Source organism: Marmota monax, unplaced genomic scaffold (assembly GCF_021218885.2).
Source record: "Marmota monax isolate L192 unplaced genomic scaffold, Marmota_monax_Labrador192_F-V1.1 WCK01_AAM20220418_F8-fsc00081, whole genome shotgun sequence".
Classification (NCBI taxonomy): domain Eukaryota; kingdom Metazoa; phylum Chordata; class Mammalia; order Rodentia; family Sciuridae; genus Marmota; species Marmota monax.
The window spans coordinates 1,273,620-1,289,534 of NW_026695234.1; the positions used below are offsets into that span (position 1 = coordinate 1,273,620).

The 15,915-nt window shown below is 39.0% G+C and overlaps 1 protein-coding gene across 2 annotated transcripts in view; it reads right to left on the bottom strand.

Moving 5' to 3' along the window:
* Crtam (cytotoxic and regulatory T cell molecule) overlaps positions 1 to 11,627 on the bottom strand; it is a 32,168-nt gene extending 20,541 nt beyond the window's left edge. The window contains exons 1-2 of one of the 2 annotated variants that reach the window (XM_046438560.2): positions 11,334 to 11,627; positions 232 to 378 (exon numbers count right to left, since the gene is read on the bottom strand). In XM_046438560.2, coding sequence (XP_046294516.1) covers positions 232 to 378; positions 11,334 to 11,487 — 301 coding nt within the window. In that variant the 5' untranslated portion in view covers positions 11,488 to 11,627. The remainder of the gene's footprint in view (positions 1 to 231; positions 379 to 11,333) is intronic. The other variant, XM_046438558.2, reaches the window with a different exon arrangement.
* Positions 11,628 to 15,915: the final 4,288 nt, after the last annotated feature.

Below are 15,915 nucleotides of genomic sequence, written 5' to 3' on the forward strand. Positions count from 1 at the left end.
TTCTGGTGGGGTTTCCATTTCAGACTTCCTGCCCCCAGAAAAGCAGCCATGTGTCAAATGACTGGCTTTGGAGGCGTGATTCACGTGTGCAGTAGGAGGGCTGAGCCCACCCTTAGGGTGACTCATGCAGCTTTCTGTCCCACTAACCTGTCAGGATGGAAAATCCCTTAGGTCAAGGTCTGGTGTGTGTGTGTGTGTGTGTGTGTATTTTTTTCTCTTTCATTCACTTACCAGGATGCTCATTTAAAAAGATGGTAAAGCCTGAGGGGGCCAGCCACTGGAGGGAGGCGTTCTTCCCCAGAGAACTGACACACTTCAGAGTGAGCGTCTGCCCTTCCTCCACGGTGATGGTTTCCGTGTGGTTGGTGAGAAAGGCCTCTGTGGAGGAAGAGAATCCGGACAGTCAAGTTGTCAGTGCCTGGCCGCACCAGGCGGGAGGCGGGGATTTCGTCTCTACACAACCACGCTCAGTCATTCAATCATTTATTGCATATTCTTGCAGAAATTGAGATAAAAGCGAATACCCACAAATATGAGGAGAGAGCCAGCACTGTGTGTGGGAAGTGTAGAGATGCCACGTGGAGGAGGAGGGGACGCTGCCTTGAAGTCTGAATGGAGGAGTCAGGTTTTAACAGGAAAAAAGGGAAGTTGGACAACTGGGGGCACTCGCTCTGTCCCAGACCAGGAACTACACAGCCTAGGCTGCTTAACTGTAATATTCAAACTAACCCTACAAAGAAGAGTTGTCATCACTTTACAGATGAGGTTCTAGAGGCTCAAGGTCACAGAGGTCATGGAACCGGACTCTGTACCCAGGGCAGTGGATATCAAAATACATGTGTTTATAATTAAGTCATCCTTTCTAAGCGATGAGACCCCCCAAAAGACTAAGCTTTCCTGGCCTCAGTTTATAAAATGGGTAACTTGTACCTTCAAGTATAAGTTGTATGTCCGGAGTTCTGTGAACAAATGTTGGGGTGTAGCTCTGTGGCAGGACAGCTTACCCACAATGGGCAGGGCCCTGGATTGGATCTCCAGCACGGACCAAAAAGAAGTGCTATCATGAATTATGGAGCTGTCCTTCACTTAGAGTAAGTAAACCTCCACCTGCCAGTGAGCTTCTACCCAGGGGGAGGATGTTCTAAGATCTCCAATTCAATTTGCCACAGTAGCACTTTCTCCAGGTAAACCTGAGGGTCCAATTCCTCTCAATCATGCCCCCCCCCCCCCGAAAATAATTAACAATTAGTTCTATATAGCTGCAAACTTATGCCCCCAGAAAGAAAATGATAGAAAAATAAACTGATTTTACTGCTAATTTGGCACATGTATTTCCTCTCATTTTTTCTTTCTTTTTTTGGTACTAGGATTGAGCCCAGAGGGGCTTTTGCACTGAGTCACATCCCCAGCCTTGCCCTCCATTAGGAGACAGGGTCTCACGAAGTTGCATAGAGCCTCATTTAAGTTGCTTTGGTCCTCACTAAGTTGCTGAGGCTGGTCTTGAACTTGTGATCCTCCTGCCTCAGCCTCCCCATTCTCTGGGATGACAGGGGTGCACCACTGCACCCGGCTCTCCTTTAATGATTTCTTCACATTTTAAATTAAGAACATTTTTTTTTCTGAGGACAATTCGTATCAATAAAGTTATAAAACATTTTCATAAGCTGAAGAAACCATAGGGTTATAAATTGTGAATAACAAATACAACATGTTCTCTCTTACACCACAAAAGAGAAAAAGAAACAAAAGCAGAGTTTATTTCCTTGTGATCAACTTTAAAGTATTAGGAAAAATGCTTTGGGGAGCTTTGGAAATTGATTGGTGCAGCGCTTTTTGTGTGTTCCATTCCAAGGTCATTAATTTCAATCTAGCTTCCAGCGATAATAACTTGGGATTACTACATTGTATTCAATGTTGACTTTCATGAGAAAACAGTTTCCTTGAGTCCTAATGGAAAAATACCCTTATCACCAGCCAATACTATAGTGAACAATGAGTCAATAAAAAGAGATATATGGAATTGGAGGTGTAGCCTGCTTAACATGCCAGAGGTCCTGAGTTCTCTTTCTAGGGTGGGGGCTGGGGAGGAAATGAATTGTGTTTTCAAAAAAAAGCATTGAGGCCTCAAATCAAAATTCTGCTTAGGTTTGGTCATTGGTTATTTGGAAATATTGTCATTTATAAAATCAACCCATAATTGAGGAATAAAGGTACTATTAATGGAGATGTTTTAAAATGACAATAGAATTTCACCAAAGGGAGTTTTGTTGATAACAAAAATTTGGGAAGTCATATGTACTTAGTACTGCTCTAGGTTTTTTACATGTTACTTGAAAATCTCAATATCTTTATGAGATGAAATATATGTACATTTGTGTGTGTGTGTGTGTGTGTGTATACGTTAAGAAAAACAAGACACGCTATTTGCCCAAGTTCATACTGTTAGTGGAGGAGACGGGATTCTAAACCAGGCAATTTGGCTGAGGATTTGTGTTTGCTCTTTGTTTTATTTTAGTTTTTTCAGTGCTGGGGATTAAGCCCGGGCCTCACACATGCCAGCCAAGTATTCTGCCATGGAACTACACACCCCCCAAGCCTGAGTATGTGCTTTAACCATGTTATCATATGCCATTTATATTAAGGATAGAGATATAAATATAAAGTCAACCAAGGAAAAAGTGAGCAAATGAAGACCCCGATCTTGAAGTCATCTAAGCCTTAAGACAGAGCCTGGGGTTGGAATGGGGTGGGTGGTGGTGCCAAGGAGCCAAACCTGTCATCTTATGACTTCACACTTTGATCTTGTTTTTTTCTGTCCTGTGAAGATAAACTTGTCTTCTACTGACTTTTCCATGGCATGGCCAAATAGTTAAAGAAGATAAGTCTTTAGTTTCACTATCATTTCTTTACCCTTCCCCATCTGCCACAACTAAATATACCATAGTTTGTCAGTGTTCCTCCAAAAATATTACTCTATGTTTGGAAGAATGGACTTAGATGTCCTCTGAGCTGGCCAGAGCTCAGGGGGACTTTCACTTGCCACACCATGGAACCCTTGGCCTCCCTTTTACTATTAAGTCCAGTGTTTTGCTCTTGAGTTCATAACACCTTGCTGGGCTTGTGCTGAGTCTATGGTCACCAAAAACACTCAGATTTTTTCCAGAGAACTTGTGGTCACAACATATTTCTCTCAGCTGTGCTGATACATTGCACTTTGGAAACCAAATTCAGATTTTATGTTCTCCCTAAGTCAGGTTTATTTGGTTATTTCAGACCGAGGGTTCAAAATTCCTGAGAACATTTCAGCTCTTGATCCTCTTATCTATCATTGGACCTCTAGGGGGGTACCCTCTGAACCTCATGCAGAGAGGAGCTGTATTATATTCATATCTCTGTCCTTAACATGAGTGGTGTATGATGACAAAGTGAAAACATACACATTCAGGCTGGGGGTATAGCTCAGTGGCAGAGTGCTTGCCTGGACTCAATCCCTAGCACTGAAAAAAATAAAATAAAAAGAAACACAAATCCTCAACTAAATTGCCTGATTTGGAATCCTGGCTCCTCCACTAATAGTATGAACTCGGGCAAGTTGTTTCTTAACATTAAAAAATTATATTATTCATCTCATAGAGTTGTTAAGATTTTCAAGTGATATGTAAAGAAACTAAAATAGTACTGAGTGCATAGTAAGGATCACATACTTTTATTATTTTGTAGAGGAGCTGAGCTGACCTTCAAATCTTGCTTTAAAAAAAAAAATTGGAAAGGTCAGTGTCAAAAGACCAAGCCTCATAGCAGCTCTGCAGCCCTTTACCTGACACCTCCTTCCCAAATGTTTCCAGACTGTTCCTTCCTAGACATTCTGAAGTCCTCTGTAGATGTTCAAAGAGGTCATTAGAGTGACAATATGCTTGTTGCAACTGGAACAGCTCCGGAGGATTAAGGATTTTGAGGATCATTTAGTTATAATGTGTTCTTTCTATTTTGGACTTTAGGTGCCAGGGATGGAGTTAGTGCATGGCAGACTATCATTATTTGATGGAGGGAAAGGTTTATGTGTATGTGTATGTGTATATGTGTGTGTGTGTGTGTGTGTGTGTGAGAGAGAGAGAGAGAGAGAGAGAGAGAGAGAGAGAGAGAGAGAGAGAGAGATTGTTAGAACTCTGTGAAATAATAAAATTGTGAAATTCCCTTCCACTTCTCTCCTTTCTTCATCACGTTAATTTTTTTTGCTGTGAAAACATTAACCTATTTGCAGATGTGTGTACCAGTCTTGCTCTAAAAATGTGCTGCTCACAAACCTCTGTGTGCTCCCACCACAAAATCAAATCCAAAAACTTTAGACTGCTCATTCCACCTGCCTTGCGTCACTGGGGGTGGACTGGAGGTGATCCTGTCCCCATCCCTCTTTGTTTGATGAAGGCTTTCCCTCCTGCATGGCTCCCCCTTTCCTCTGTATCATCGGGTTTTTATTCTCTTTAACAACATCATTCTCATCTGTACACAAACAGGCTATTTCTCCCATATGATACAGCAAACCAAAATGCTATGCCACCTTCCTCTCCAGCTACTTACTGCCTTATTTCTCTCTCTTTTATTAAAGCATTTGCTGAAGAATTATCTACATTTTTCCTTTTACTCTTCTCTTTCTGATTAGGCGTTCAACTCCACCAATCCATGGAAGCTGCTCTTTTCTTTGTCAAGGTCACCAGGGTATTTCTCATTGCCAAAACCAAAGGTCTATTTACAGGACTTACCTTTCCAACCTCTGTGTGCCTTTGCTGTAACTGACCACTCACTGCTCCCTAGATAGTTGGCTCCCTAGGCCTCGGGTTCCTTATGCTCCTCCTAACTCACTGCTGTTTCTGCTTCTCATCCTCCATTCCTGGGTTCTCCTCATTTATCTGTCCTGTCAAATAAAGAGACCTCGGATCTCTTCTCTGTCTTCCACTCACTCCCTAGATATCTCATCTGGCCTTGTTATATTGTTGGTGATTCCATTTAGATTTATCTAAGAGGCATTTCAAACCTAACAAGTAAAAATTTCATCTTTTCCTGCAGTGCTAGGGATCAAACCCAGGGTCTAGCACACGCTAGGCAAATACCCTACCACTGAACTACACCCTAAAAGCAAACTTTTGATTTTCTCTTCTGAAATGTGTTCTTCTAGATTTCACCAACAAATAGCAAGCCTAGCTATTCAGGCCAAAAACCATTAACTCTGGAGAAGGTGTCATTATTCCCAATTTATATCCCCCAACCTTATTTATTTATTTATTTATTTATTTATTTATTTATTTATTTATTTTTAAATGTATATTTTACTTAGAGACAGGTCTTGCTAAGTTGCTTGGGTCTCACTAAGTTGCAGAGGCTGACTTTGAAGAAATCAAAGTTCCAAGGCTCAGCAGCTTCCCAGCCAAGATTTGAATTTAGAGCCAATTGCATTACGGAAGTTATGATGATCCTTGTGCACAGTTCTCATGCATAAGTCTTGCTTCCCAGAAGCACACTGAAGTGTTTGTATTTTTATGACTGTGTCTTATATTTCTCTAAAATTAATTTCTTACAGAAACTATTACAGTGTAGCTTGAAAAGTAATGTCAGTTCTCATCATGGCACTATAATACAGGCAATAGACAGATATCTTTGCCTTATTGTGTTAATAAGAATACTGAGAAACACATGAAGTCAGAAGGGTGTCCAGTAGAGTAGAGGATGGGGACTGGGGGAAGTAGGAGGGGAGTATTAGGGGATGAAAATGGGAAGTATTAGGGGATGAAATTGACCAAAATATGTTATGTGCATGCACAAATATGTCACAATGTATCCCACTGTTCTGTATAATTACAATGCTCCAATTAAAAATTAATTAAAAAAATAATACTGAGAAACAGGGGCAAGTTCCTGGAAGAAAGTTAACATTGAATTAACAATCAAATAAAAACTAGAGTTAAGAAACATGCACTAATTTAATCCTTTGTGTCAAGAAGTAGGCACTTAGAAACTTTTGCCTATGTCACCTTTGATAAAATTTGCACACAGAAATTCTGCATTTGGTATGATGAGAATGGTGGGATTTATAGGCGCCTGATAGGAATAAATATTTCCCAGTTTAAAGATGTATATATCATTTGTCTTTCTGTTAGGACACATGCTTAGGAACTAAATTGTGTTTTTTTTTAACCAGGAATTGAACTTAGGGGTGCTTAATCACTGAGCAACACCCCCCAACCTTATTTATTTATTTTTAAAAAATGTATATTTTATTTAGAGACAGGTCTCGCTAAGTTGCTTGGGTCTCACTAAGTTGTGGAGGCTGGCTTTGAACTCATGAGCTGCTGGGATTATAGACATGTGCCACTGCTCCTGGCTTGAATTGTGTCTTTTGACTCTTGTGATGAAATGTGGTAAGACTTTTTAGCATACTCTAAAGTGCAGTATATCCTACGATTAGTATTTGCTCTTGTTGTTGAGAATTTAGTATCAGGCTGCTGAGCAGACTGCCCACAAGGATCATAGAAGGATGGATGCCTGCACTGCACATGGAAGGGCTGCGTTTGAAGCAGAGAATACACCTTGCTGCAAGGCTTGCTTTTGGCTATACAGGCCTATATATTTGCAGTCTTATCATGTCGACCCCGTGTTTGATTTAGTGACAGGAAATCATTGTAGAAAGAAAAAATAGCCTCAGTGAAAAGCCACAGGCCCACCCAACTTTCCTTTAACTGTAGTGTTTAAAAATCTTGTTCAGTGTGTGCAGGTGATGTAGAAGGGTGGGAGAGGAGGGTGCTGTGCTCAAGTCTGGGTGACACCTCTTCTGAGGCAGAGTTCCCCATGATTCTCTCATTATCATTGGAAACTAAATTGGAACTTGTCTTTTTTAGTTTTCTTTTACCTAATTTTGTAGTCAAACTTTCACCTTTGTTTGAGGTGTGAGGTGTTTTTGTGTTCACCACTTCCTCCCCTGTAAACTCCACAGCCTTGTTCAGTATCCTCATTCACACGTTAGCCTTTCTTATGTCGACCCCGAGCACCATGTACCTACTTCTAGTCCTCCCTACCTGGGCTTCAGAGCTCTTACCTGCAATTTTTCCCTATTGTGGCTCCACACACAGCTAGACAATAAATGATGTGGAGTCTCTCCTGTGAGGTCACCACCTCTTACTGGTAGGTCATGTTGACTGGGTGGATTATTGGCTTTAGGGCTTGGTGTCTCTGACTGGAAGCATCCAGCCTTACATGGCCACGTGTTAGGAGACTTCTATCTGAGCCTGGGGTTATAGATCGTTTTTGGTTTATACTGTCATGTATTGTTTAACACAGGGATACATTCTGAGGAAAGTATCAGGAGATTTCATTATTGAACAAATATCATAGAGTGTGCTTACACAAACCTAGATGAAATAGCTAGTACACACCATAGGCTATATTATAATCTTATAGAACTGCCATTGTATATGTTGTAGACCAAAACAACATTATATAATGCATACTCAATATAGACATGGAAGCTGTGACCTTCACCATCAGCTCTGCACACAATCCCATGAACTATTTGTCCTATCAGTGGATGGCTTCATGCCAAAGCACATGTGATCAACTCTCAAGCAAAAGGGCAAACAGCAGTCACAGCCACCTACCAACGCACACACAGATAAAACCAGAGTGCTCTTAAGAGTTCTTGGTCTTTCCCAAAATTTGGGGGCTTACTGTTTGTGATCTTTACCTCTATTATAGGTCATCATAGCAGACTGAAAGAAGAATAAAATATTCTCTTTTATTGCTTTAATAATACAATTATTGCATGTAGTAAATTTAAAACCATTTCAGAGAAACATGTCGAGGTGGAATTCATTCTTTCTCTTGCCCTCTGTGTCCTCCCATACCTGATAAAATATATCACCTGCTCTGTCCCAGTGATTTCTTATATTAACATTAATGTCATCACCAGTTCACTGCAAAACAGACATTTGACAGGCACCCTCACCTCTTGTCTTTCCTAAAAATTTCTTTGATCATTTTATTCCCCTTTTTCCCACTATTGTTGCTGTCTTAGTTGGGACTGCCATCATTTCTTTCCTGGACCATCATGACCACATTTTACTCTCTCCTCCCTCTAATTCATCATCCTCATCTGCTTCTAGAATTACGTTTTAAAATCATAAATTTGATCATGTTTCTTCTTTATTAAAATGTTCAACATGACTCCCATTGCCTGTAGGAATCAGGGCAAAATCCCCCATGACTTTTCTCCTGTGATCTCTTCCAGTATCATCTGCAGATATTCTCTTCAGGTATTTCGTGCAAATGGTCATTTGCTGTGTCCTAAAATTTCTAGGTCCCAGAGACACTTTGCCTTTGTCTGTGTTGCTTTCCTGACCTCGAATGCCTTTATTATCTCCTCTGAGACTCAACTTGGAGACTGAACTCACATTACACCACTTTGTCAGAATTTCCAATCAGGCCTTGGCCTTCCTCTTCCCCACCATAACTTATTCTCTCCTTTAGATGCCCAAAGGCTTTGCATATACTTCTATTATAGCACATGGCACATTACTTTATAATTAATTTGATTACAGGTACATCTCTGTGGATAAATTACAAACTTCTCATGGAAAAATTGTTTGCCATCCATTCATTTTATATTATTGGGGTTTAGCACAAAATAAGATTTTAGATATTGGTTGAGTTTATGGGTAAATATAAATTAATGGACATCTTCAGAGGTAAATATTTTACTAGGGTGCTAATCTTGCTTTGTAATTATTATATCAAACAACAGACACTAGAACTAAATTAAAACCAGAAATACACAATGAGTTAACTCTTAAACCAGAACCCTATTTACATGACTGCTATGAGGTAGTAAGCAAACATATGCTTCAATTCAGATCATTACTTAAAGAGAGTTTTATTATTTTAATGTAGAATCAATAGAGAAAAAACTGTAAGTGTGGAAAAAATCAGACTTTTCAAAATCAATTTATTTTCAATATAGCATTAAAGAAGCTGTCTCAATTACAAAAGAACAAAATAACTGTTCAGTTTTGCAATTTTTCTTTACATTTCCTACCGTACACTAAGTAGCCAGAATACAGTGATGAAATTTTGATGAATTTGATAGTTTCATTGTCTACAATGTAAGTAAGTGAAATTAATTTTGAAAACTTCGTTCTTATTGAGTTTTATCCATCCTAGATATTATCTATTCTGGGAATAGCTTTGAAAAGAAGGCAGGGTCCAAGATTATGGGACTGTTTTTGGTCTAAAAATTCTTGGCAGTCAGAAGTTGTGCAGTAGAAGCAGCTATGATCTTCCCATCACTTAATTTGCTGAAATAGGCTGACAATGTGTTGCTTTGCCAAAATTGATGATTCACTGACAAGAAATCTGCATGATTGGAGCCTTCCCTATTTGGGACTCTGATGGGCCTGAGTTCACAATAGCTGTTCAAACACCATTGAACATAGATGCCCTGGGATGGATGGTCCCTTGGATGAATCTTCAAACTAGGATATTTTTCAGTATTGAATCTTCCAAACTGTGTAATCAGTAGCTTTCAAACTTTCAATCCACATCGGGAACACATTTTCTATTATAATACAACACACACACACACACACACACACACACCTTAATTCAAAGTTTCATGAGATAACACATTTACTGTGTGCTTTACAGGTTGATGTTTATGTTACTATTTACTGGCTATGAAAACTTGGACAGGTTATTTAACTTCTTTTAACCTCAATTTCCCTATCTGTAAATTGGGGATATCAACACCTACCTCAGTATTTTTGCTAGGTTAAATGTAATTAACATAATGTGCCAGCACTGTGCATGACACAATAAATATGTTTCCTCTTTATATAAAAAGTATTTAAATATAGCACTAGGGATGTGGCTCAGTGGTTGAGTGCCCCTGAGTTCAATACCAGGTAACCAGAGTACCCCTCCCCACTGCCCCCCTGCCAAAAAAGGTGTTTGAATAGCTTATATTCTAGAAAACTTGTCCTAAGTTTAGTCTAATGCACCATTTTTGCTGTTTATTTTGAAACTTATTTTTATGAGGTATTTTTTCTTAATGAGGCAATAATTTTAAGCCTGAAAAAGTTAAGATCAGTTAAAGGGAATTAAACTTAGGAATAATTGAAATCGTTCTAATTTTAGCTGTCTAAAAGTAGTCTTTCTGAATCCATCGATTCTTCTTTATTCCACTTATTGAAAAAACTAATATTATTTGTTACTAAATTGAATCCTTGTTGAGTGCCTCAGGGTACAGGGACCAAAAAGAAGGCACTTTTGTGTTCACCACTTCCTCAGTGCTGTGTAAAATAGGGAATCTAGTTTTTTGAAATAACATCTTTCAGATGCCATTCTACAGTGAATGCAAATTTAGAAAGGTAAGTGTGTTTGACAATACAGAACTGCAGATTCAATATTTGGAAACAAACACATAAAGGTTAAGCGATGGATTGTAAGTGGTTTCCTCTGCATGCATCTGATACAATGCAGTGCAGTCAGACTCAGGGTCACGAGGAGTCATTGTCTGTACCTTTGCCTCCACTTTTGATGAGAAATAATTTGACCTGAGCAGAAAAGGTAACTGTGTTATACTTTTTTCTTTTTTTTAAACAGGCTGTACTATATTTATTTTTAAACAGTGTTCTCTACAGACACAGGTGTTAGAGTATAAGACAATTAATTTTCATAGTGCTACGTTAGAATTATACTTCAAAAACCAAATTATAGTAATAATGTACAATGTAACTGATTTATGTAAAATGAGCACAATTTTCACCAGGCTTATTATTATCTCTAAACTAAACACAAGTTATGTAGTCAATTACAAAGTGCTTTCAAATTTGAAATTTAATTCTTATGACAATCCAGGGAGTTTGGTAGATCAAACATTGTTATCATCTTCATTTTAAGATACGGAAACTGAGTTGTAGAGAAATTAAATTGTTTGACTAGAACTTATATTACAAGGAAGTCTCTAAATCCAAAACTGATTCTCTCTCAACTGGTAAATCCTTTAAAGACAGAGCCTAGTAAGTTTGTTACATTTTATCATGACAGAGATCCCACAGAGACACACACTAAAATGATCGTTTCCATCCCATTAGCAATTGAACAAGATATTCAACAAATGGAATAATATTTCTTGGGTTTGTGATTTGGGAGTGGCTTGAAAAGCCTTAGCAAATTTACTTGCCATGTCTTCCACAGTGGGTCCCTTATGCATGCAGTTGACAGGCTGATAGGTAGATTTGGAAAAATATTAAGTCAGCTGAACAATAAAGGCATTCACTCTAAGTCCTTACCTTGCAAATGGAACCAAGATAGCAAGCTGAGGACTCTCCACCACATATTGTGCCGCGCTGCTATAACACTTTGTTGGCTTCCTCTAGATTCTGAAGTCAATGCAGGAAAGTAGTTTCTTTTGAAGGGGGAGAGGGAGTAGCTCTGTGACCTCATGGTGTCAACTCCTTTGTCTTCTCTGGGAGCCCCCTCCTAGTTAGCTGCCCCCAAACACCTCCAGGTGGAACATTTTGAGGACCACATTTGTCATCCTGATTGTGGAGAGGCGTGAGTGATGTGTTGCTGATTAAAGTTGTTCTACCACAAGTGGGTAGTACTGGTAAGTCCACTAATTCAAAGGCTTCAGGGGCTGTGGTGGTGGGGTTTGGATATTAAAATGTCCCTGTGTAATGATATCATCCTTATTTTTACTTTTCTAGTAATTTACTTTGTAATGACTATATGACTTATATTCATTCGATACTTAGGGTTAGGTAATTTTTAGTCAATCTTTGTGAACAATTTTTATTTCTAAATCTGGCAACAATTTCTAATGGTTATCAGAAGACAAATCCATTCACATATTTACTTATTTTTGAAATCTGCATACTTATCCATCCATCCATCCATCCATCCTTCTATCCTTTCATCCATTTACCATCCACGATCTACCATCTAACATCCATCCATCCATCCATTCATCTGTCTGTCCATCCATTTCCCAACTTACTCAGTCAGCTTGTATGCACTTAATCAGATATGAAAGATTAACATCTTCTTTTTTAGATATAAGGATTTTATGATCTGGTGGGTGAAAAAATAAACCAATAGAATTTTAGTGCTTATTAATTCTCATTAATTGGGTCAGTCGAGATAATCTTTATACCATTTTTTCATTTGAAATGGGGTGTCAGAGTGAGTGAATGAAACAATGGATGGACTCATCATCGTTTGAGAAGCAAACACTGTTCTTTAAGTTCTTTGATTTAACATTTTTTCAGAGCATTAAAGAAGATCTTAGTTTCAATTGTATTTTGGTCAATGGTGAGTGTATCTTATTCACCTACAGGTTTGATATTCTGCTGGTTGAAAACTTTGACTAATGCCACAATAGTCCACTGAACTCAGAGATTAAAGACAGACCCTGGGGAAATACTGCAAGGCAGGTTTGCAGAGTACATGCCCTTGTGGTTTGCATAGTCCTTCCTACTGTCATTAACCTCCGTCAGCCTACAGCCCACAGTGTGTTCAATAGGGGAGGGCAGCAGGTTGTGGCTGCTGAGAGGGGTGGAGAGAAAAGATGAGGTTGGAGCATAGTGGTCAAGGAGTGACCTCTTTTCTAATGGAACAGTGTCTACTGACCACCTTGTAAGTGGGAGTCCTCACAACTCTGTAGGGGAAACAACAACAACAACAACAACGACAACAATTTCCCCCCTATCCTTCTGAATTCTTAGCTGGGACCTCAATAACAATAGATGTATTAATATGAGAAAAAATGAACAATAAGTTTTTATAATGTATATTTCTTCTATGCATGAGAAATTCACAGAGGGTGATAACTCTTTTTTATTTTATTTTATTTTATTTTTTTTTTGGTATTGGGGATTGAACTCAGGGGCACTCAACTACTGAGCCACATCTACAACCCTTTTTTGTATTTTATTTAGAGACAGGGTCTCACTGAGTTGCCCAGTGCCTCGCCATTGCTGAGGCTGGCTTTGAACTTGAGATTCTCCTGGCTTAGCCTACCGAGCCGCTGGGATTACAGGCGTGTGCCTCCGTGCCCAGCAAGAGTGAATAATTCTTAAGGAGATGTCTTGGAATTCTGGTCTATGTAACATTTTCAATAAAAAGTGCAGTTTTAGAGAAATGGCTAGACAAAGGACAAAGACCTTGAGTCTTGAATGGTGGAAAATTTTGGGAAGGCAAATATATGGGGAAACTCTTGGTCAAGAAGGGCTGATTAGTTTAGCTTGCTATGAAGTTTCCTCTGGTGCCCTCTCTGGATTAACAAAGGTCTAAAATTGACTGTAATGGTCCTTGGTACCAAGTTGTCCTTGGTAGAGAGGGAATGAGACCTTAGTAAATATATATTTTGCTTTTTTTTAAAATACAAGTGGCATATTCTGCTACCCTTCAACTGACTGCCAAGTTGTCATTTTGATCCCTATTCCATGAAATCCTTATGTAATGTTTCAGTTACTAACAGGAAATAATAGTAGGTTCTTGGTGGGAGAAGGTCATGTTTTAGAGAAATAAGCAAATGTCTTATTTCCCATGGTCACTCTGGTCCAACTGGGTCACCAGACGGGGGAAAACTGAAAAAAGACACATCTATTAAATAGCCTAAAGATGCACTGCTTTAAGGGTCAGAACAAATAGGGGATTTCCCCATGTGCAGAAGCCACTGGGGTTTTTGTTGCAATTACAAGAGAGGCCTAAACTTTCTTCTTGACCTTTCATGGCTTTTATAGAGAACCATGGCCTTTCCCAAGGCCAGAGAGAGAGATGGACTCACCTCATTTCCCTGAAGATTCTGCTGCTGCTAATTCACACCTGGGGTGGGATTCTTTGAGCACTGTTGTAAAACTTACCATGGAGTTTCTAAGTTAGACCAGCAGCCTTTGAAATTAGTTATTGATTCAGAAAAAAATTTCCTAGGAGCAGCAAAACTTAGTGGGATAAACATGGGGGCAGAGATGGGCTGGTCACCTGGGCTTTGTCACTCTCAGCTGGGTAGCTTCTGCACATCATTTACCTCTTAGAATTATGTTTTTCATCTACAAAATAGGTAGATGGGAGGTTTGAATTAAATACAGTTCCCAGAGCACCCTGCAGTGTGGTACATACAGGACCTACCTGAATCTACAGACCTAGATGGCTTGGCAGCATCTCAGCCCCACAGAATCCACGGTAGGTTGGATTTGCTTGGAAAGGAAAGACACAACTAAGATTTGTTTGCTCTTAAAGCTTCTGCTTAGAAATCCAACCATTGTGAACCTGGGCTTCAGTGGAAGTGGAAACTTTAATATAATCAAATAAATCATTCTGGAAACAATTCAGATAAGAAAGAATTTCAAAAGGAATTTGTGGTTCAGGTGAATATATCACAGAACAGCAGAGGTCACCTTCGGTACCAGCTTATGGAGGTCTTCCTGGAGAGGTGGCCAACCTTAGTGACTTTCTCTGTAGATGGGGTTTGAGGAAAGTTGGGTTTCACATCTGTGTTCTAAAAACCCAAGAATTTCCCAGGTTTTTCAGCCTTTTGAAATGTTTTCATGAAATTTTCTTTAAAAATATGTGTGTATATGTGTGCATGTTTGTGTGTGTGTGTGTGTGTATATATATATATATATATATAAAATATTTATATATATATATATATATATATATATATATATATAGATACGAGGGATTGAATCCAGGGACACTCAACCACTAGACACATCCTCAACCCTTTTTTATTTTGACACAAGGTCTCAATAAGTTGCTTAGGGCCTCACTAAGTTGCTGAAGCTGGCTTTGAATTTGCATCCTCCTGCCTCAGCCTCCGGAGCCATTAGGATTACAGGTGAGCACCACCATAAGCATCTTTTATTTTTTTTTGAGAGGGGGTACCAGGGATTGAATTCAGGGGCACTCAACCACTGAACCACATCCCCAGTCCTATTTTATATTTTATTTAGAGACAGGGTCTCACTGAGTTGCTTAGGGACTCACTGTTACTGAGTCTGGCTTTGAACTCACGATCTTCTTGTCTCAGACTCCTTAGCCACTGGTATTACAGGAATGCACCGTGCCCAGCTCATAAGCAGCTTCTTTAAAAAATATTTGAAAAATATTTTTAAAAATATTCTGGAACCAGACGGATGAGTTGGTATCTCAGCTCCAACATTTCTTAGTCATGAGATTCTGGGCAAGTTATTGCATCTTTCTAAGACTCAGTTTCTTCTTTCATAAATCAGGGACTAGTATCTACTGAATAGGGGTGTCAAGAAAATCAGAGTTTACACAAGTACTTAAGTGTCTGATAAATACAAGGGCTTAAAAAATGCAGCATTTTTTTGTGCACCATGATCAAGTAGGATTCATCCCTGGGATGCAAGGCTGGTTCAATATACGGAAATCAATAAATGTTATTCACCACATCAATAGACTTAAAAATAAGAATCATATGATCATCTCGATAGATGTAGAAAAAGCATTCGACAAAGTACAGCATCCCTTTATGTTCAAAACTCTAGAAAAACTAGGGATAACAGGAACATACCTCAATATTGTAAAAGCAATCTATGCTAAGCCTCAGGCTAGCATCATTCTGAATGGAGAAAAATTGAAGGCATTCCCTCTAAAATCTGGAACAAGACAGGGATGCCCTCTCTCACCACTTCTGTTCAACATAGTTCTCGAAACACTGGCCAGAGCAATTAGACAGACGAAAGAAATTAAAGGCATCAAAATAGGAAAAGAAGAACTTAAATTATCACTATTTGCAGATGACATGATTCTATACCTAGCAGACCCAAAAGGGTCTACAAAGAAACTATTAGAGCTAATAAATGAATTCAGCAAAGTGGCAGGATATAAAATCAACACGCATAA